The 21,627-nt window shown below is 42.4% G+C and overlaps 2 protein-coding genes across 4 annotated transcripts in view; one reads left to right on the forward strand and one right to left on the reverse strand.

Annotated features, from left to right (window-relative positions):
* The window catches only part of uba6 (ubiquitin like modifier activating enzyme 6), a 12,270-nt gene extending 10,236 nt beyond the window's left edge, over window positions 1-2,034 (forward strand). For all 3 annotated transcript variants that reach the window (XM_028602969.1, XM_028602961.1, XM_028602953.1), the window contains exon 32: window positions 174-2,034. In XM_028602969.1, the coding sequence (XP_028458770.1) occupies window positions 174-315 (142 nt within the window). In that variant the 3' untranslated portion in view covers window positions 316-2,034. The remainder of the gene's footprint in view (window positions 1-173) is intronic.
* On the reverse strand, window positions 1,822-20,255 carry polq (polymerase (DNA directed), theta). The gene is made up of 35 exons (XM_028602938.1): window positions 19,932-20,255; window positions 19,673-19,769; window positions 19,098-19,552; window positions 18,751-18,992; window positions 17,937-18,113; window positions 17,728-17,858; window positions 17,456-17,612; window positions 17,261-17,372; window positions 16,961-17,162; window positions 16,699-16,840; window positions 16,437-16,583; window positions 16,120-16,332; window positions 15,796-15,938; window positions 13,774-13,963; window positions 13,431-13,573; window positions 13,048-13,241; window positions 12,426-12,550; window positions 11,714-11,957; window positions 9,520-11,020; window positions 7,794-9,435; window positions 7,402-7,542; window positions 7,116-7,318; window positions 6,548-6,755; window positions 6,229-6,422; window positions 5,997-6,125; window positions 5,730-5,904; window positions 5,478-5,601; window positions 4,628-4,728; window positions 4,441-4,523; window positions 4,259-4,360; window positions 4,074-4,185; window positions 3,736-3,860; window positions 3,480-3,615; window positions 3,252-3,358; window positions 1,822-2,837 (listed from the first exon to the last, which is right to left on the reverse strand). Exons 1-35 carry the CDS (start codon window positions 20,000-20,002, stop codon window positions 2,724-2,726), a joined length of 8,382 nt encoding a protein of 2,793 aa, XP_028458739.1. The 5' UTR covers window positions 20,003-20,255; the 3' UTR covers window positions 1,822-2,723.
* Window positions 20,256-21,627: the final 1,372 nt, after the last annotated feature.

The raw sequence follows: 21,627 nt of genomic DNA on the forward strand, positions 1-21,627 counted from the left end.
GGTTACAGGAAATCTGTCTCATGCTCAAAGACACTTGAGCAGGGCATTAACAGATGCTCTTTGTCATCACTACACCACCCTGTGAACTTTTGCATTAGTGTCTGTATTGTTAAGAGGTTTCGTGGACAAAGGCTAATGCAGATGCAGCTAACTTTGCCTCTGACTCGCTACAGGATGCAGAAGCTGATCAAGCCATCAGTGGACCGCCGCTACGTAGACCTCACTGTGTCATTCGCTCCAGAGGCAGATGGAGACGACGACCTCCCTGGTCCCCCCGTCAGGTACTTCTTCAGCCGCAATGGAGAGACACCTTGACAACTTCCTAGATGTCGTCCTCAAACCTCTTGTGTCCTTACTTCCCTTCTTTCATGTCAATTGTTGTACTCCAATAACCTGGGCCATGGCCAAGAGTTTTCTTCAGGATGTTCTCTGACAAGGGCAAAGCTCCTGGCCCCCCCAACACCAGCCCCGCCTGTGCGTAATGGAGCAAGACGAGGCCAGTCCTGGTCCCAATTTTTCTTGCCCCAGATCTAGCCAACACGAGGCTGCTTGAGTAGCACTTAACTGCACCTGTGTACATATATTTTCTCGGTTCTGTTTTCTACTCTGGTGAAATGCACAGCTCTGCCTGTGTCAATGCCTTAATTGTTTAAAAACCATTTTCTGTTTGTGGCAGTGAGTCTGACTAAAAACTGTTTAAAGAAACCTGCATACTCTTAACACACAACCCCGTTAGTCTAATTTCTGTTTTAAGTCTGCTAAGCCCTAAGGGGGATGGTGGTAGGACTGTCGGGGCGGTGAAGTGGATTTGTAGTTGGTAAGAATCACACCTTCTCCTTCCTCAGAGTCCTCTCATTGGCTTTGCAATTATTGCCAACCACAGAATTAGCCAGATGTTGGCCATCTCCCTTTTATAGAAACATGTCAAGCCAATATTGTTGTATAATTTAGAGGTGCAAAAGGTCAGTGGACAATGGCGAAACCACCAAAGATACTGATTATCATTGTGTCTGCAGATGATTGTTCTCTTTTATGATCACCTTGACTGCCTCATAAACACACATTGATATTATGGGCAATAATTATTACCCAAACATTATAGCGCAACACACACTGGCAGCATCTTGACTTGCTTCATCAGTTTGATGCACGTCAATATTTTGGAATATGTCACTGTCCTATTGACGAGCATCAACTCTTCAGATGAGCAGCAATTTTATTACATTGCTCCCCAGTCAATTGACATGCATCAAATAAAACAGCAGACGTAGCTGCTAGTCTTACCTATCATGTTAAATACTTAGGTGATGACAGCATTGACATCAGTTAAAACCTTTGAGTAAACAATAGGTTCTTTAGATTAAGTAATGGCGTGAGTTCAATGGCCGTTTCACACAGAAAAAGCCATTCTTTTGACAGACATGAAACCTCTGTACCACCATCTGGGATCGCACTCCTGTTTCTAAAACACCCTTTTTTTTTGTTTTTAAACAAAACCTGTGCTGTTCCTGATTTATTTTTTTGCATTTGTTTATGGATGTGTGTCCATGACATGTATTTATTTACTTGTTACTCATTTTTGTGTCAAACTGAGCCCGTGTTGAAGAGCTCTGTGGTGTCATTGTGCACTGGTTAATTGTGAAGTGTTAAAAAGTAAATAATTCTTCTTATTTAGTTCCAGGGTCTATACGGTATGCATTGGCTTATATTGGCAAAGTCAATGTAGTTTTGAATGGAATCATTTAAAAATATATATTTTTTTGTATTATGAAGATCCACCTGAAGATAGTCAATTAAGGCCAAAGTCACACAAAATTGCTTCCTCGACCACGTTTATTCCCATAACTGAAGGTGGTGAATTTCCCTTTGCACAGAAAATGTTGTATCCTATTGACAACACTTCTTGTGCGTTGAATGTCATAAGTGTTAAACAAAATGTTAACGTGACAATGATAATGATGTATGTTCCTGTGACCGACAACTCAACCAATGGTCCAATAAAATGTGAGATTTCAGGATGTCCTCAAGACTACAGCTGGTCTGTCTTTGTTTTAAATGCATCACAGTAGAGCTGAAATGATTTGTTAGATGGAAAAATAATCAACTATTTTGATTTGAAAACATTGTTTTTCAAGCAAAAATTGTAAAAAAAAAAAAAAAACGCCAGAAATTCTCCAGTTCCGTCTCGTGACGATTAGCTGCTTTTTTGTGATTAAATCATTGTAACCTGCATATCTTTGGGTTTGGGACACACATCACCTTGGGCTCTAGGAAGTTGTTACAGGAATGTTTTCACAATTGACATTTCATAGAGTAAACAATTCACGAAAAAAACAATTGGCACATTAGTCAATAAAAATAATAGTTGCCGGCACAGGATTTCAAAGTATAGACAAAAATAATGTCAAGTTATTACACTGTTACTTTACAACGAATATCTTGCATAAAATCTCATGACATGTATTGGGATAAGAGTAAAAATTCCATACTTTTTACAAAAATGTATACTTTTTTACACTGTACACCAGTAAACAGAATTATAAATACACTCAATAGTTAATTTAGAGCTCATGTAATCATAGACATGTCTTACAGGTCATTGTTAATGTAGTGATTAAAAAAATTATTTTAGTACAAATGGTACAGCAGTATTAACATATTACAGAACTTTAAGCAATAAGTGCATGTATTTTATGTCAATTTAAAACATCAAAACATTCACATTATATATCTAGGTCCTGCAAGTTGCCCCAGCTGGGTCCCACCTTGACTTTGGCCTTAAGCTTTACATACAGTTTTACTGCCGACTCCATCTCCCTCTTTACTATCTGAGCAACCTGACAGAAAGACAAAGAATTATGTATACATGTGGTCTTTTTCAGAATGTGTTTTCTCCACCCTAAAAAAATAAAAAAAACTGTAGGAAATAGTCTACATTAAAGTAAAAATCTATTCAAAAATCACTTTTTTATCACAGGTCAACAATTACTGCAACCCTGTGTCAGTTAATGTTATTTGAATATCTGAAATTCAAGTAGTCATATTATGGCTGCTTATTTTTAACGTAAAAAGAGACTTATCAATACATATACAACTGTAACTATCCTGCTTTGTCGGCCCAAAAATAAATCACGCAAGATGAAAATCTCACACGGTGTAACTTTGAAGGTCTACTCAGTACCATGTTTTCTGTAAACTACAATACTTAACACATACTTCTGATGATTTGACAATCCAAATAATGTTCATACCTGTATGAGGTCTTCCTCTGTGGTTTCATAGATGAGCTCATCATGCAGCTGCAGGATGAAGTAGGCCCCTCTGAGTTGAGACGTCCCAACTCTGCGGTAATTGCTGGCTGTATAACGGACACAGTTAGGCATGATTTAATTTACAGACTTAATAATAATGCAGTGGTTATCTCTTTCTGCATGTTGTGTTGATACAGTATGGGAAAAGAAGAGTAAGTGTTAAGTCACCTGCGTGTGTGTGCTGGTGAGAGAGTGGAGCGGCAGGATATGTTTTTCGTAGCCGTTTCTGGATGTTTACGGTGGCAAGTTTAACAATGTCTGCTGCAGAACCCTGTACAGTTGTGTTCACTGCCTGACGCTCTGCCTAAAGAGAGACAGAGAAGTTATGGAATTCATGAAAAAGAAAAAAAATATCACACCTGAATTTTACATTGCACAGCTTACAAATAAATTCTGGCAAGTTCTGATGGACGAGCATGCTTACATGGCCTTTGGTGTGCGTATTGGCATTAGTGATCCCAGGTAGGTATCGCCTACGGCCCATCAGAGTCTGAACATAGCCGTTCTTTATACAGTTCTTCACAGTTTCTCTCAGAAAAACATTGATGCCTGAAACACAACACAGGACATGGATGTTCAATTTGTCTTTCCAGTACTTCAATGATTAACGACAATGAAGAAAAAAAAATACAAAAATATACAATTACGTTATGAACAATTATTTGTGTATGTAGGATTCTACTGCCACATACTTACATATACACACAAACAATTTGTGACACATCAACTGGGACACAATGTGAATTAAACAGCGTTGTATACCTTTGTATCTGGCCTTGAAACTCTCTATGTAGCAGGCCGCGTCATTCTCCTCCACTCCCATTTGCTCCCCCAAAGACTTAGCTCCCATCCCATAGATAATGCCATAGCAAATCTGAAAAGACAAAAACACACCAGTAAGAATGCATGCGTGTCCATGTCATCATCTCTCGCCTGCCTAGCTGTACCTGTTTTGCCTGTTGTCTGAGGTTGTCGTTCACAGACTCTGGGTCAACGCTTTTCCACTCAGCTGCGATGCAGCGGAACACGTCTGCGCCTCCATTCAGCACCTGATGACGCACACAGTTCATCATTCCTTTTACCGGTTTCTTGATGACTGTTACATGATGTTTCCTTGCTATTTACCGACCTGCAGAAGGCGTTGGTCCTTGGAGAGGTGAGCCAACACTCTCAACTCCAGCTGAGAATAATCAGCTGCCAATATCATCCCACCTACAGCATAGTACAGAAAGACACAGCTGGTAGAACAGTCGGAGACAAAGTTACAGACAGAGAAGGTGATCACCAACACAAATCAACTGTATCATCATAGTAACCTGAAAAAGGTACGAAGGCATGTCTCATGCTGACAGAGAAGGCCGGGCCTTGTTCTGCATGGCCAGCTGCAGCTGAAGGCACAACAGAACGTCGCTTTTTTCTGTAACAAAACCATACAAGCTTTAGTTAGACAAACATTGTAGTTATCTTAACACTTTTCATTCCCAACCATACACAGCATGTAACAAGTTTATTTTTCACTTTAAATGCCTACCAGCATCTGGCTTTATTAATTGTCACTTGTGTGTATTGTATGCAATACCCTGAGTTTTCTAATGTAGGTTTTATTTCACTTTTAAACCCTGTCTAAAACCAACATTCCCTTTATTGCAAAGTGAGACTTACATTGCCGTGAAGGGTATTATTAGTCCTAGTGTTTGCATATATTTCCATATCACACTATATTTATGTGTTAGCAATATTACTTTGAAAGAATGGAGACACTACACAAATTAACTTTGATATTGACATATTAATCTTTTGCATAATGGCGTTTACATGCACCCGCTAAAAAAAAAATCGGAATATTTGAATATATAAGATAATATAGAAGTATTTAAAATAGCTACACACTTTTTCTAAATGAGCTGGGAGTAAGATGTATCACTATTAGCCTGAATGTACTCAATTTGTTTCTCAAGAAGTGAAGTTTATCCACTAAAGTGAGTAATAAATATGTACATTATGATTAAAACAATAGCTATTTTACACTGTTTAGTGACATTAAACCATGTCTCATTTTACTGAGAAAACACTAGAAGCTTCTCAAGTACTCCGTCAGTAGTCAGAGCCCACTTTGAGAGCCACGTGCTCATAGATCAGGTGCAGTGAACTTTGATGTTGACCTACCCTGTTTTGGTGGTCGTGCTGCAGCTGTCTTGTGAAGGTGGGCTCTCCCCCACCACTGTGGGCATGTAAATCTCAAAGTCTTTGGGGACATTCTGTATGTTGGGCTCAGTGAAGCTCACTCTACCTGAGGACAGAATGAGCTGGGTCACTGCATGCTTTAGATTTACTTCAATAAAAAATTGTATTGCACACTGTAATACTCTACTTTAACGACAGGTGCGTGTAATGTCTGGGTGTGTATCTGCCTGTTACCTGTGGCTGTGTGTGTCTGAGCGATGGGGTATATTCTGTCCATGGCCAGTGTGGTGTGGTATTGCTTCTCCCTTTGCAGGGGGAACACCACTTTAGTCAAGGCATTAGTGATCCTCCTCCACTCCAGAATAACACCTGGCAACGGGTGGAGGGGGCGAAGCTTCTCCAGAACATCCTGCCAACCATCATTACAATTCAGTTTAAACATAGTCAACACTCACAAATGTTACCTTATCTTTCTCCCAGCGTTATAGAAAAACAGTTCACCTTGGTGGTGCTGAACTGCTTTCCAAGTCGTACTCTGCCACCGCCTCTCCTGGTGTAGCCAAGGGTCTTCTTACTTTTCAACCCACTCACGTCACCGTTTGGAGGCAGGTGTAGCTCTAAAAACAACACCTACAGTACACGCGAGATATGTTTGACAATTGTACGCTTTACTACGCCTTGTTGTAGTTTTGCAATTTGATTCAAAAACACGGCTGGGATAAAGAAGATGGACCTGTGCGATGTCGTCGATGCTGGTGAGAGAGAAGCTGTGTCCGGCCAGGTTGTAAGCCTGAGACTCCAGCGCGGTGAGTTTGGCTTGCATCACGTGTTTTTGTCTTTCACACTCTTTGACGCTGAAGCCCACTCCATTTAACTCCAACAGAGCCAAAGACACCTGGGAGGGCATCTCAACGCTCCTGAATAAGTCTGACAAGTGCATGCAAAAACATTACAACAATGGTTAAAAAAAACAAAAACAAAAAAACATCATGGTTACTACAGTTCTTACCACTGTAGGAATATTGTATGAATGTCTGCTTTGCTTTTTATACCAAGCATGCCATCCTTCTCTAGCAGGCCAGTGAGATGGTTCATGACAGAGTGTATGAGCACGCTCTTGGTCGCTGCCCTAACACGAGGACAGTGTGCAAGCGCGTTCCCAAGTCCATCCAGCAGAGGTAACTCTTCGGGGCAGTAGACAGTCACCATGTTGGGTAGAGTCCGCTCCTCACTGCCAGGGTCCACCAGCCAGCACGCAACCTATGGCATACATTCAAAACAGAGTCACTTTGATAAAAAAAACTTCATGATGCAGCAAAGGTTCTTAGCAAAACAATAAATATATTGACCAATTTTATTAAATATTCTCTTTTAAAGCCCCTATGTGTAGATTTGTTTATGTGATTATAGCACCATTCAAATTATTCTGATGGGGAAAGTTTTTTGTAGAAAATGAAAAGATCCCGGTGAATATTGGTGCATTGCTGTCTTCCAGAAGAGAGAGACGAGAAGAGGTTTTAAATGAAATCCCATGGAACAGCCTGCTCATAGTTACCAATATGCGAGTTTCCATATGTGCTGTATGTGTATGAAAATGCGTGCACACGTGATTTCCCTCACCTTGGGATCTTCGCAGTTTCCCTCCAAGCTGATGCTACAGCTCTGGACTAGCATCTTGTACACCTCTATGATGTCATACGTGACAACCACACCTCCTCTATGACCAGTCGGCGGCCTGCTCAGACAGGTCTTCACCAGCCGCAGCCTCTCACTTACTGGCAAATCATCATCCAGTGGAGGCGGGGCCAGACTGGAGCTCAAACCTGAGGGGTAATAGACTGGCTGGCTGAACAAACTATTTTGGAGTGAGCTTCTGCATTCATGTACAGTATGTGTGTTTCTATACCTTTGCTCTGCTCTTGCTGCAGAGAAATGTAGTATGCATCTCTTGCTCCCCAGCAGACAGACAGTCCAATCAACACCAGTCCATCACTGTCTCTTACTGGAAAACCATCGGCCCTGTGGAGCTCCTGATTAGCTGCTGACGCTGCACGCAATAAATACACGCATGGATGAGGAGACTGCATACAACACAGGCTTTGCTTATAATGTTTTAAATATGTCATGTGTTGTTGATAATATAATATAATAATATGCAAAAACACAAATGCAAGAAAGGAGACTTCTCTGCATCAAATACTTCATAGATGTAGTCAATCTCTGGGTTAGCGCATGGCAGCAATTGATATCAAATTGTACTGTGAGGTGATGTCACCTGGGTACATGTTTATCAGTTACCTCTCTGATGTTTCCCTCCTATTTCCTCCTCAGGCTGCTGTCTGTGCTCCCTCTTTTCACAGGCTAAAGCCACAGAGTACCGCTCCTTTGTTTTCCACTCATTAATGAAAGTGTCGAAGAGGCGCCGGTCACTTGCCACGTCTACGATGGAGAAGGTCCCCAAGTTGCTGGAACAGAGCGGTGCATCCTGGGACAGCTGGAGAGTGAAGCCCTTATCAGTCACAGGTGATTCTGCATCAGAGGGAAGCCTGGGCCGGGGGGAGGATGGAGAAGCACGGTCTTGGGGAGTGCTGAGATTCTGGTCGGTGTATAGCAGGGGTTTTGTTTTTGAACTTAAGGGTGGAACAGTCTTTGGTTTCCGTCCCAGCTGGTGTTGGTGGCTGCGATCTGATGTAGAATTAGGCTTTGTAGTGTCAGCAACCGCTTCTAATAGATGATTACGGTTTCCTGGATGAGATTTGGGACATTTTGTGATTGCTGGTTTCCGTGGCAGGAGGGTTGAAGGAGTCGACTGGTTGAGTGGCTGAGCGATGAGAGGCGACTGGACAGATGAAGTCGTCCGTTTTACTCTGGGTGTGACAGGTGGCGTTTCCTGAGTTGGGGGAATAAGATCACCAGCAGAGCCTGGTCTCTCTGTTAAATTCTCACTGTCATGGCTTGATGCTTGTTCCTCTCGAGAATCACTCCCAGCAGCAACAGCCTGCGCATTTGTCTTTCCGCCTTTTCTGTCCAACTTCATTGAGGGCTGAGGTAGATCTGGAACTTCTGCTGTATTTGCAGCATGAATGAGTGTATGAGTGGTTGTGTGGCCTGTTGTGGCGTTTTGCCAGGGCTGGTCAGACATACTAGGCCAGCGGTCAAAAATCTCTTGCAAACCAGGGCTGCAATAAAACGAGCTTTCAGGTGCATTTTGGACTTGTGGGTGTTTAAAAACTGCATTATCTGACAATAAAGCATTAATTTCCTCTTTCCTTACATTTGTCTCTAATTGCTTCCCATTTTCACCCTCTTCATTCGTAGTTTCCTGTCTCCCGCCTGGTTTATTGTCATGTTGTGCATTACTATGCTGTTTCATTTTGTGTGTATGGCCTTGATTATTACTGGCTTTATCTCTGTCATGCTCATTTTGAGTTGTTGTTGTAGTAGTTGTAGTGGTGGGTTGTGGCTGCATCTGACTGGTTTTAGGTTGTGGTTCTGACAGCTGTTCCTTAGGCACAACATGGTCTGCGTTGGGTTGACTTGCTTCTTGAGTTCTCTCTGTGTGTTTGAGCAAGCTCTGCCTCTCCAGAAAGTGTTCGCCCACCAGCAGCGAGTCGCCCCACTCCGACAAGTTGAAGGAGGACTCGCCCCATTGGACTGCCTCCTGCTTTTCGGCCTCCTGATTGGCGAGAAGCTCACTGCGTCTTCGCTCCTGGGTCGACGGAAGAGGGTCTCTGATCTCGTGGCCAACGGGCTCCTGTTCGTCCGATTGGTCGAGGATCTGGTGTGGGCTCAGACCAGCCAGTAGAGAGCTGTCATACAGGCTGTCAAACAGGAAGCTACTGCTTCTGTTAACACTCTCGGAGGCAGCCCGATTGGCATCCTCATCACCACTTTCATCTTTATCTTCAACAACATTATCACCATCTGGACCAGGAGAAATCTGGAAAAACAGTTTGATTTTTTAAGAGGCAAATAAATTAGGAGGTTAATAACCAAAACAGAATGGATGATTCTGGTCACTCACCTGGTGGCTGGTGTTAAGGATGAGCTCCATCTGGCTATCTGTGAGAGAAATGTTAAATCTGGGACATGCATTGTCAGTGGCTTCTCTTATCTTCTCCGTTTCTACCGATTGATTCGTACCTCTACCATTCCCATCTCTGTGTTGGCATACCTGTTGAACAATGATTCTTTCGGTCTGGGTGTCCAATTCAAAGCTGTCACCGAAAGTCTCTTCTCCGTTTTTAACATCTCCCTCTGCTTCCTTATCTCCCTCGTCTCCAGCGTACAGCTCGGGAGATGAAAATGTATCTACCTCTCCGCAGTCCATCTTTCTTCGCTTGGCCTCAGGAGAGAATAAGGGAACGGAAGCAGGCGAGACGGTCAGGTGAGAGTCTAACATATCTGCATTTGTAGGGGTTTCTAGCGCAGTGCCGGGAGCCTGAACAGTTGTAGGCACCTGGCCGGCAGGCGCTACATTTTGGACCGTAGAAACCACCAAAGGTTTTGAGTGTGACGTCTGTGCAGCCTCTACATTATCTTGTAGGCTTTTGTCAGTTTGTATAGAGTGGAGGACTTTGCTTAAGGCTTTCGAGTGCTTCAGTCTACCTGGATGCACAGGTGAGGCACCATCTCCTTTTGATGTCCTTATGGGAACGCCGTGGTGTACTTCTACTCGGGATACTGGAGCTCTGAACCGGGGAGGAGGCATCGGGGAAGGAGAGGGCTGAGGACGAGGCATTGGTCGAAGCAGGGGGCTGGATACGATTTCAGCCAATTCCTGTGTCAGGCTCCTTTCAGGAACAGGACCATTTGCTTGATGACTCTCCGGTCTGATTGAGGCAATCCCTTTACTCGTCTCCGCTTCTTTTGGCTCGGCTTTCTTGCCCTCTTCCCCTCCTTGCTTTGACCTTGTGGGCTTTTGTCTTTCTCTTTTTTCATCTGGATCTTCTGTGTCATTTGCCATTAATAATTTTTTATTTGCCTCGTCGTTTTTTGTTTCTTTGCTTCTTTCCACTTGCACTTCATTACCCGTTTGTTTGATTTCTGGCTCTGTCTTTCTGTGCTCCTCCAATTTTCTGTCTTCAGGCTTGGACTTCCCTTGCTCTCGGTTGACTTCTCCTTGTGCTTTCTCCATTTTCATTTCAGATATACCTTTCCTGCATTTATATTCTTCCTTATTCGCCCCTCCATGTCTGTCAATATCTCTACTGTCACTTTTCCTGACCCTGTCTCCTTCCTGGTGATTTTTATTGTTGTCGACCTGTGCTTCATGTGAGCTGAGATGTGAGGCAGATGAGGTTTCATCGGGGCTGTTTACAGCAGGAGCCCCAGGAGGAAGTGTTGTCGGGTCCCACTGAACACCTAACTGGGCTAGGTCTTCCTGAAGGAGGAGCCTTGCCTCAGACACTATCTCAACAGCGGCCTCCTGTTCCGTCAGGGCCCGACCACCAGCGACCCAGACACAGCGGAGGCTGCGTCTCTCGGCTGCCTCCACCTCACTCTCATCCACTGCACGCTTAGAGCTGAGGATGACAGACAGTACAACATTGGCTTTACTTCAGGGGTCATGTTTCAGGGAGATTATAGCTTTGGTGTGCTGATGCTACAGTTGCACATACTTTATGCAAGCTTAGGGTTTAACAGGGGTTTACAGGAATGTTCCTGCTTCTATCACCTTGACTTTTCCAAAATAAAGGAGGTTGCTGTATGTTTATAGTAGTGTTGTTAAGAATAATGCCTGCACACTCCAAACCACATATTTACTTAAAACGTTTTGAAAATGTTTGAATCCCCCCAGTCTACTAAAACTATTTGGATATTTTTTTATATATTTTGTATGCAGATGAAATACATGATTGTCTCTGTACATCCAGTTATGACTTCTTTACTCCATCATAGAATTTATTTTTTTTAAATTATTTTTAGGCTTTTATTACACAGGACAGCTGCAGATGTAAAAGGGGGGAGTGAGGGGGAATGACATGCAGCAAAGGGCCGCAGGTTGGAAGAGAACCTGCGGACTGAGCCTTAGTACATGGGGCACACGCTTAACCAGGAGAGCTATCCAGGCGTTCCACAAAGTGCTATTTTATGTACAAGTTTCAGTTGCTGGCACTTCAGTTGAAACAGCCTGTATGCTGTAAGGCTAATCATATTCTTGTTTACCTAATATGCATTTATATCTTAATGGTACTCACAAACAAGCACACACCTACCTCTTAAATGGGACAGCATTCCTCAGGGCTTTCTCCACATCAGCTACAGTAGCTCTGGCTAGTTCAGCGACAGTACAGAGGCCTTGTGCATACAGCGCTCTGGCTCGTGTTGCGTTAAGGAGGGAAACTCTGACGAGGTCGACCAGCTCCCTCTGGACTCCGAAGCTCAGCCTGGTCTGGTACTGGGACAACAACAGTTCCATGTTGTGCCAGCCCAGACGCTTGCAGAACACGGTTACCATTCCTGGAGGGATGACAGAGAGGTCTGAGTGTTTCTGTCAGCTGTACCACTGAGCATATGATTTAGAGTCATTGAAATACTAATGTGTTGCTGTTTGATTCTGGCTTTTATATATATATATATATATATATATATATATATACACACTCACACCCAGACAAACTTGTTCTGAGCCACAGTTAAGCACACACACTCAAAGTCTGAGTTACACTAAGACCTCATAAACCTCTCACTGTAACTTGATGCAAGAAGAATGAGCACTTTACGTGGCTTTGAAGGAATCATGTAGGTGCAGAAACATCAGCTAATGGAATAAAGTCTATGATGTATATCTGTCAGTCTAAAGTGCTCCAGCGTCTTGCATCAAGTTACTACCTTTGTTACTGCCCCCTTTTAAGTGTAGAATTCAGAGTCGGTATACTGTATATCTCCTGACCTTAGAGATGCTCAGCAACACTCTTAAGCGTGTACCTGCATATGTAGAAGCAGACTGCTGGAGAGACTGTAACTGTCCACGATTGCAGTTGTATTTGGATGCAACTGTTCCCAAAGGCACCTCATTCACCAGATCCTGCAGCACAAGGGTGGTGAAAAACCTGTGAGGAGATAACGGAGAGAGAATGGACAAAAGTCCTATTTGTTGTTTGACTCTTCATACATCCTTGAGTAGTTTGTGTTAGGGTCTCTCTCCAGAGTCAACTTTCATCCAGGGGCCACAACGTTGGGAATCAATGTTTTAAAGGAAGAGGACAAAATAGCAAGAACATCTGAATAAAATAATATAATGATATAATAATATATATAAAATATGATATGGATATTACATTAATCCAAAACCGAACACTATAAGCTTAACAAAGGTATTGATGTTTTATGGATCATGTAATTGTGCTCCCCCTTGTTTACTGGTATAATAGCATACAGAAGTGTATAACTGTGACTATAATTTAGTATGAAATTAGGTAATTGTTTTTCCAAACCGCACGTTAACTCCTTATTCCTTATGAACAGAAAACCAAATGAGGGGACTATTTGCCAGTTACTATCATATGCATACAGTATAGTTTGTGTAATTAACGTAAATGTGCATTACCGTTTATGAATAGCCATTTGTCTACGTTGCTTCTCTGTCTTGACGACAAGTTTGCCACTGACAGATCGTGCAAGAAAACCTTCCTGGACGCCCACGAGCTCTGCTACTCTCTTCATTGATGACGAGAGCTGTTCCCACAGACAGAAGAACTGATACCAATCTATGGTAGTCCACTCTGCATATAACGGGGTGATCTGGAGGGAATTTAGACATAGAATTGTAAATACTGTGCATTTGAGAAGGGGACATTTTTGGTTTGGTTAAGAGCTAGAATTAAGATTAAGTTACTATAAGGAATGTATGGGTGAGAGTACAGGGATGATAGGGAGTGAATAAAATTGACAGAAACCCATTAAGCAAATAATAAGACAAGATATGTGTACCAGATACAGAATGTGCAAGTCATTTTCCAGTACAAAGCCCTTCATGGCCCGCTGGAGATCTGCAAATATTCCCACAGCCTCAGGCGGGGAGAGGGAGGAGGACAGGGTGGCAGCACCAAGTTGAGTCGGACAGTACCGCTCCTCTATGAAAAGACATCAGGATATACAGTAGTTAGTGTAATGGCAAAGGTTTTTCAGCTAATGCTTTGGCTTGTACACTGAATAACGTAAGAAGACTTAACACCAACAATGGTTCAATTTGTAACTAAAAGGCTATTTTCATCGTATGTCAAGATATCAAGACTGCTCACTGAACATAATAAAGGCTGCACATAGGTAGTACCTTGTCCGTCCTTCTGGATACTGATAAATTCGTTCTCCATCAGCCATTCAACACAGGCCTCAATAGCTCCTTTGTTGGTGTCTTCATTTAATTCTTTTTTGCCTTCACATTTCATGGTAGCAGCCAGTAGTGAGCACAAAGCATACGACCTCACATCCTGTGGAGTGCTGGCCACACCTCCGACGATGATCTGCAAATTGGGATGATTCAAATTAGGGTAATAACACAAATATAAACACCTCAGACTTTCCACATCACTTACTCACTTCAAAACCGCACTCAAAACCCATCTCTTTAAAGCTTTTTTTAACTTGTAACCAAACTAGCTGTTTTTCTATTTGTTGGCTTTTTTTTTTTATCCTGCTTCTATGCTATTTTGCTTCACCTTTTTAATATCTATCTGTTACTATTTCTGTTGTACTGATCTTGTTATTGTTTTTCTACCTTTACTTTGTAAAATGCCTTTGAGTACCTTTTAAAGTGCTATATAAAATAAATGTATTATTATTATTATTGAATTAATCTGACTATGCATCAACAGCCTCGATAAGATGAGGCAACTATTCTTTAAAAAGGTCCCATGGCATGAAAATGTCACTTTATGAGGTTTTTTTAACATTATTTTGAGTCGCGCCAGCCTGCCTATGGTCCCCCAGTGGCTAGAAATGGCGATGGATAGAAAGCTCAGATGGGCCGATCTGGAAAGAGGAGGTAACCTTGCTCCTTATGACCTCATAAGGAGCAAGGTTACCTCCTCTTTCTCTGCTTTGCCCGCCCAGAGAATTTGGCCCACCCATGAGAAAGAGAGAGACATCATGGCTTGCAAACAAGCAAAGTGGCACTTGGTCAAGGCTACACCCCCACCCTCCACCTTGCCCCCCCTCTCTCCTCCTCAATAGCATTTAAAGCTACAGACACAGAAATGGCACGTTCTAAGGAAAGCTCATTGTGGGACTGGCTCTAGTGGCTGTTATTCTGCACCAAGGCTGAATTTCGGGAAAGAGGCTTCAAATACAGTATTAGGGGACCACTAAGGTCTATATAAAAGCATCCAAAAAGCAGCATGTCATAGGACCTTTAAGAAGGAACTATTCATTATGCTTATATAACTTTATTTACAGACTCAAGGTCCAAATATAAAAGTACACACAACATACCACAGACAGAAGGGTACACCCAAACACAAAAAACATACAGACACACTGTCCATCACATAGTACACAGAGGGAACATACAAAACATACATACCTACATACATACATACACAGACACAAAGATAGTTATACACAATACTTAGAACATATGCAAATGCATGTGCCAGTGTTTCCAGAGTTTGGGAGTAAATCTGGTATCACTAAGTGCAGGGTTAGTTAAGGCAGTTAAAATTGTATTCTTTGACTCTGTTAATCGGCACCTAAATTTGTACATAAAATTCCTCAGCACAGCATGGAAGGTGGGAACATTACTCGTCACAAACAAATGACTAGCACTGGTCCACCTTGGATACTTCAACAAAGTTCTAAATGCATCATTGTATGCTACCTTGTCTAACCCCGTTGGTAACTGGGAAAGGATCTGATGTAATCTTGCCCCATCTAGCTTGCATTGTTTGATGGGAGTACCAATAATGCAAGATACGTATTAGGTACGGAGGGACCCCTCGCTCTCGTAATTTAATAAACAGTTTACCGTGATTAACACGGTCAAAAGCTTTGGATGCATCAAGGAAACATAAAAACATTGTTGATCCATGGCTTTTGTACTTGGAAACAAGTTATTTCAGTGCATATATGCACAAATCTGTGCCATGTTTCTTTTTAAAACCAAATTGATTGTCAGTGGTTGTTATATATTCTTGTAGTCTATCAAATAAAATTTGTTCTAATACTTTAGAGAGTATACTCGCCAGAGCGATTGGCCTGTAGTTTTCTATGCTAGATACCTTACAAGTTTTGTCCTTAATAACTGGCACTAACAGTACAGATGTTGTGGGTGCAAAGTTCATTGAGATGTCCGCCATACCTCTAGGATTGCTCGCAGCATGCTGGTGGTGACACCTTCGCCCTCCCTTCTCACCAGGCAGCTGCTTATTGGCTGAAGAGCTCCCGTAAGGAGACTAATACCTTTCTGACGCTCTGCCTCCTTACACACCAGCACACTCTCACCTGAAAGAAGATGGACAAAATAATGCAAGGCCAAACAAAAGATGTTTTTTGAATTCACTTTTCAAAAATGCTCGGATATTATCACAGAAGATTAGTTTTTTTTCCTCTTCAGGCAACTGGAATACCAATGAACAAGCAATAATTTTAAGAAGCATTTCTTGCCCCATTCTTCCCTCCATACCTGTAGTGTCCACTCCTTTTCTCCCCGCTCGTCCAGCCATCTGTTTGTACGTGAGTGGATCCAACAAGTGTCCATTGAAGGTAGGGGTTCTAATGATGACCCTGCAAGCTGGAAGATTAACCCCTGAGGAAAGGGTAGAGGTGGCCACCAGGACTCTGACCATGCCCTGACGAAAAGCTCCCTCCAATATATCGCGCTCATCAAATGTCAAACCTACAGAGACAAACTTCATCTTATTTATAAACTCCCCCCCCAAAAAAAAGATCCATTCAGCCCGCTGTTTCTTTGTGGTTGAGATGTTGCGTGAGTGTGGTTACCGGCGTGGTGGAAGGCCACCCCCCATGGCACAGTTCGCTGGAGGATAGGGTCTAAACCAGCTGGAGTACGTCTCAACTGGGCTACAACATCCACTAACCCCTCCCGATCCAGACGCACGGGCTGTGGCTCTGCCTCGCCATGACGATCTGAAAGGATGAGACCAGAATCTAGACTTAACGCAAACTATCTCTAGAACAAGCTACAGCTGTACTTGACCTCACTGTTAAACATCGTATGCCCAAAACGTAAATGATCTTGCACCTGTATGTCTGAGGTTGTAGAATTCTCTGGCGATGCTGTCTACCAGTTTCTCACACCAGTTCTTCGAGGGACAGAACATCAACACAGAGCGGCCTTCTCTCACAGTCTCATAGCACAAGCTCACTATGTGGTCATCATCCCCCTTTATGAAATATCACATATTTATCACACACACATAGCAAATGATTATATTTCTAGTGTAGAAAGAATAATTCATGACAACACGCATGTTGGATGATATCTGAACTATACTCTCAACTACCTTAATTTGGAGTGCAGGGGTGAACTGCCGGACCACAGAGAGGCTCTTGTCGTAAATATTGCAGCCCACCTTGAGATGCTCCTGCAAGGGTACGGGTCTGTAGTCTGTCTGGTAAAGCTCTGCACCTAACCAGCTAGCCAGGAGGGAGAGGTTAGGCAAGGTGGCGCTCATGCCTATGATCTGTACACCCTCAGAAAGAGACCTGCAGAAAGAGTTGCACAGATTAGCATAAGAACTTGGATTTTTAAAACACTGTAGCTGCTATACAAGATAAATGTAGATAGACTAACAGACACAAACCCAGTGGTGTTCTGTTTCTGTGCAATGTAGCGGATTTTGGTTAAGAGCAGTTCTAGTAGGTATCCTCTTCCAGAATCTCCAACCATATGCAACTCATCCACCACCACCATACCTAGCAGTACAAAAACACACACTTTTCAAACTCATACTCTACGTTTTATACTCAAGAAAACACAGTTATCACTGGTATGTTACCTAGTAGATCCATGTTGTCCTCTTCAATGAGTCTGTTAACAAGAGAATTGGCTTTTTCTATGGTGCAAACAGCCACATCCAGTGCTGTGAACCCTCCAGCAGCTGAGGTGCTGCCCATATATCCATCCACACGAACTCCTGCCTCTTCAAATACACTCTACACATTCACAGAAACAAGTCTGTATATGTATATACACACACACACACAAACAGAGGGACAACACATTGTCCATAACAACATGTATGTGACTTTCTGTCCACCTCTCCCTCACCTGAAGGTAGTGCATCTTCTCTTTAGCCACAGAGACAAATGGCAGAATGAAGAGAGCTTTTCTTTTAGTCTCCAACACACGCTTCAACATCAGCAGCTCTGACACCAGAGTCTTTCCAGCACTGGTGGGGGCTGAAAAAGAAGGGATATAAAGCTGAAAATGACCCGAACAGTGACTCACTTTTTAGATAGAGATGTTCGGTTTCTTACCCGAGTACACCAGGTTACCTCCCTGCAGCACCTGTCCAACAGAGAGGCACTGAGCCTGCCATTCGAACATGTGAGTCACTCCATGTTTCTGGTAGCGCTCCAGGACAGGTTTAGGTAAGCCCCAACTGCATAACAGCAGCTTTTCGGCTTGCCCCGCAGGGGCACACAAGGCAAAGCCTACAGTACAAATAACAAACTCTATTTACATGAGGTATTAAATCAAACTGGTGGTAGGAGCTTTTAGTATTGTGACTTATGTATTTTGTGCACAGCAAAGTGGATTTCACATTGGAAAGAGAAATGATATCTCAGGGTGTACATCGGAGACACAATCTAATGTCAGATTTAAATGTAATTCAGTAAAATAAACTATCTGGACATACCTGGACAAGAGATATGTTCATACAAGGTTCAAGGCTGGCTTACCAAGCAGGCATCGTGGCCAATTGCCCCCAGGGCCCCAAAAGCTCCAGGCTTACTGTGTGTTCACTGGTTTGTGCCACTGCCTTTTTTTTTTTTTTTTTTTTTTATATAAATTTGAGGCTATTCATTTATATCTTGCAATGGACTGTAATATTTATTTTTCTTCCTTGTATCAAGTCTAATAGTATAGTATTTCTGCACCCAAATAGTATTCTAGTTTAGAAAAACATTATACACAGCACAGAGAGTGGGAGGAAAGGAGGATTAAAGGGGTGGTCCAGCATTTTAATGCAGCCATGACAATGTGTCATAAAGAGTGAACAACACAGAGAAACAAGAACAATTGCAGGAAATATCAACCTTAAAGAAGATTTTATAAATTCTACTTTACCTGGCTGAGGTAAAGTGTCACTGAGAGTACTAAGGTCTGAGCCAGTGGGAACTGTGAGCACAGAGGCAGACTGATTCTGTAATGACGGCTGGAGTTTTGCCCTCTTTATGGCAGCTGCGAGGCGGGTTGGGCTGAACAAGATGTAGTCCCTGGATACATCCAGAGGTTGATCAGCATTCATATTTGACCCACTTTTGTTTTTGCTACGAGGAGAGCTTTTTCTTCTGGATTTAAGTGTCTGTCTACGAAAACGCACAAAAATGAAAACATTTGTTAAAAGAAAAGAACTGAGGCGCACAATCGACAGAAAAGAAAAACTGGGCAATAACGTGTAGGTTAAAACTCACTTGGTGGAGCTGCCTACTTGCTGACCGTTTTTTATTTCTTGACAGGATAACCCAGTGATGCAGGCAGAAGGTGGTGATGGCTGCTGGATGTTCTCTGGACCCCTCTGAGCATGCTCCACTTCCTCAGAGTCCTCACTGAAGAGAAGCCTCTGTGCAAGGTCTTTGCAGTCAGCTCTCCATCCTGGTCTCTTACAATCACCACTACGCCCATGGACTCTCACCTGGGTGCTGGGGTCTCTGTGGGGCCCTTGGCCTGTGGACTGAGGAGCTCGGTCAGCTCGTGAGAAGGCAAAAACAGCTGATGATGCTGGCTCTGCGTGTGCATCCCTGTTTACTGTTGTTGGGCAAGCATTTCTAGCTGCAGGCTTCACAGAGTCTACAGCATCCAACACCTGCAGCATCTCTTCATCAAGAGCAAATGTGGATTCTCCCAGTGGAAACATTGCTCCTCCATCCTAAAAATGGAGATTAATACATGTCTGTAGATGTAGATGTGCAAAGGATGATAAATAGAGTAGGAGAAAAACTCTCTCTCTCTCTCTCTCTCTCTCTCTCTTTCAAGCTGTCACACTCACCAAGAGGCTGTCTTTGCTAATGTTTGTTTTGCCTGATATGTAATGAGTTTTCTGCAACAGTCTGTCTCCGTCTGGTGGCTCATCAGGAACCTGGAAACTGTGCTCAGAAAAATGTATGTTCACCACAGGTAAGACTGACGTTCATCGATAGAAATGCTACAGAGATTGGAAGATGTCTCTAGGCAACAGGAGGAATTTGGTCATAATTCTTCTAAATCATTATGAACATTATGAGTTAAGTTAAACTGATTAGACTTACCCTTTCTTCTTCTTGATCTGGTGCTGCCCCATGTAGCTTTTCTTTTTCAGGGGAGGGCCCGAAGTGCTCATACTGAAGAAGTTGTACTGTTTTTGACAAACGCGTGAGTATGTGGATGATCATTAACATGACATCACTTTGACTCTTGATACGAGTTTATAAACTAGCTATAGTTAACACTCAAAGGTAAGGAAAGCGGTTAGGCGAAAACAAGCGTCGCCGTAGAAGTATTTATTTTGGTTGCTAAGTGTAAACATTGTCTTTCTGTTGGGCAGCGCTCATGGCAGCGATGAACAAATGTGAAATCAAAAAGTCCGCCGGAGTGCCGCCCCGGTGCTCCACAAAAACAATTCGACGGAACAAATGCTTGAATACAAAAGTTCCCATGCACTCCTAGCCTACTCTTCCTCCTGCTCCTCCTCCTACTACTACAACCAATAGTTTTACTAATAATACTTCTAGACTTGTGATTATGAATAGACAGTCCTTCGATTAAATGTTTGGATGGAAAAATGCTTATGGTTAAATAAAAGAGTGGTAAACATTGTATCGAGGTTATGTGCTGAATTGGATGAATATTGATTTTATAATTTTAATGAAAAACAAAAATTGGCAATGAGCTCATAAGCTTTAAAATTATGTAAACAATAATGTCTTTTTAAATAACCTTCAGAGAACGTTCCCTGAAGGTTCTCTAAGGGTTATTTTTTTAAACCTTCATAGAACCATCACAGAATGTTCCCTGGAGGTTTTCTGATTATTATTATTTTTTTTTAACTTTAGAGAACCTTTAGGGAACGTTCTTTGGTGGTTACCTGTTTACTGGGTATGTGCTTAATTGGATGAATAATGATTTTATAATATATAATATTATAATATAACAAAAATTGGCTATAAGCTTTAGAATCATGCAATTATTAATTGTAAAATGTATGGCCACAATTTACAAACTGTACATATATTTAAATTATGCTATACTGCTGTACGAGGAATACTATCTTACACTACGGTATTGCTTACTATACTTAAGCTATACGTCTTAGTTTATACAGCAATAAAACATGGTTGTGGCCCCCAAGGCTCTGATCCAGTTGGAGATCTCTTCCTGGATGTTGACGGGTGCGCCATCTACCCACCCTCTGATGTCCACAACCTTTGTGTAAACCTGGACTCCACCCTCTCTTTTCAGAGTCCTGTCTGGGGACCCCAGCAAAACCCTAGACAGATTCCAGTATGTCCAAAAGCACATCACCCCAACCCTCATCCACCTTCACTGTCTCCCAATTAAGTCCCTCATCACATATAAAATCCTCCTTCTCACCTACAAATCCCTCCATGCCCTGGCCCCACAGTACCTCTCCGACCTCCTCCATACACCCCAACCCAAAACCTGCGGTCCTTAGTGTTGCAGCCCCATCATTCTGGAACACCCTCCCTGCAGATATCCGAAATGCTACATCCCTGGACATTTAAAAAAAAAAAAAAACTCCTGAAACACCACCTGTTTACCACAGCCTATAACCTCCTTTACCTTATAGTGTCCTTGGGTTTCTTGAAAAGCGCTATATAAATAAAAGTTATTATTATATCCCAGATAGATCAATTAGATTAAATTAAATGCAATGCAAACATCCTGATAAATACATAACTGTAAATGGTAATATATAGCCTACAGTTTATGAATTGTCAGTCAGCT

Source organism: Perca flavescens, chromosome 2 (genome assembly GCF_004354835.1).
Source record: "Perca flavescens isolate YP-PL-M2 chromosome 2, PFLA_1.0, whole genome shotgun sequence".
Classification (NCBI taxonomy): Eukaryota; Metazoa; Chordata; class Actinopteri; order Perciformes; family Percidae; genus Perca; species Perca flavescens.

Coding starts and splice junctions, on each gene's coding strand:
- polq (XM_028602938.1), bottom strand. CDS start 20,002: ATGAGCACTTCGGGCCCTCCCCTGAAAAAGAAAAGCTACATGGGGCAG. Junction 16,841..16,960: donor CCCCTGCACTCCAAATTAAG/GTAGTTGAGAGT, acceptor TATTTCATAAAG/GGGGATGATGACCACATAGT. Junction 7,319..7,401: donor GCAGCAAGAGCAGAGCAAAG/GTATAGAAACAC, acceptor ATTACCCCTCAG/GTTTGAGCTCCAGTCTGGCC.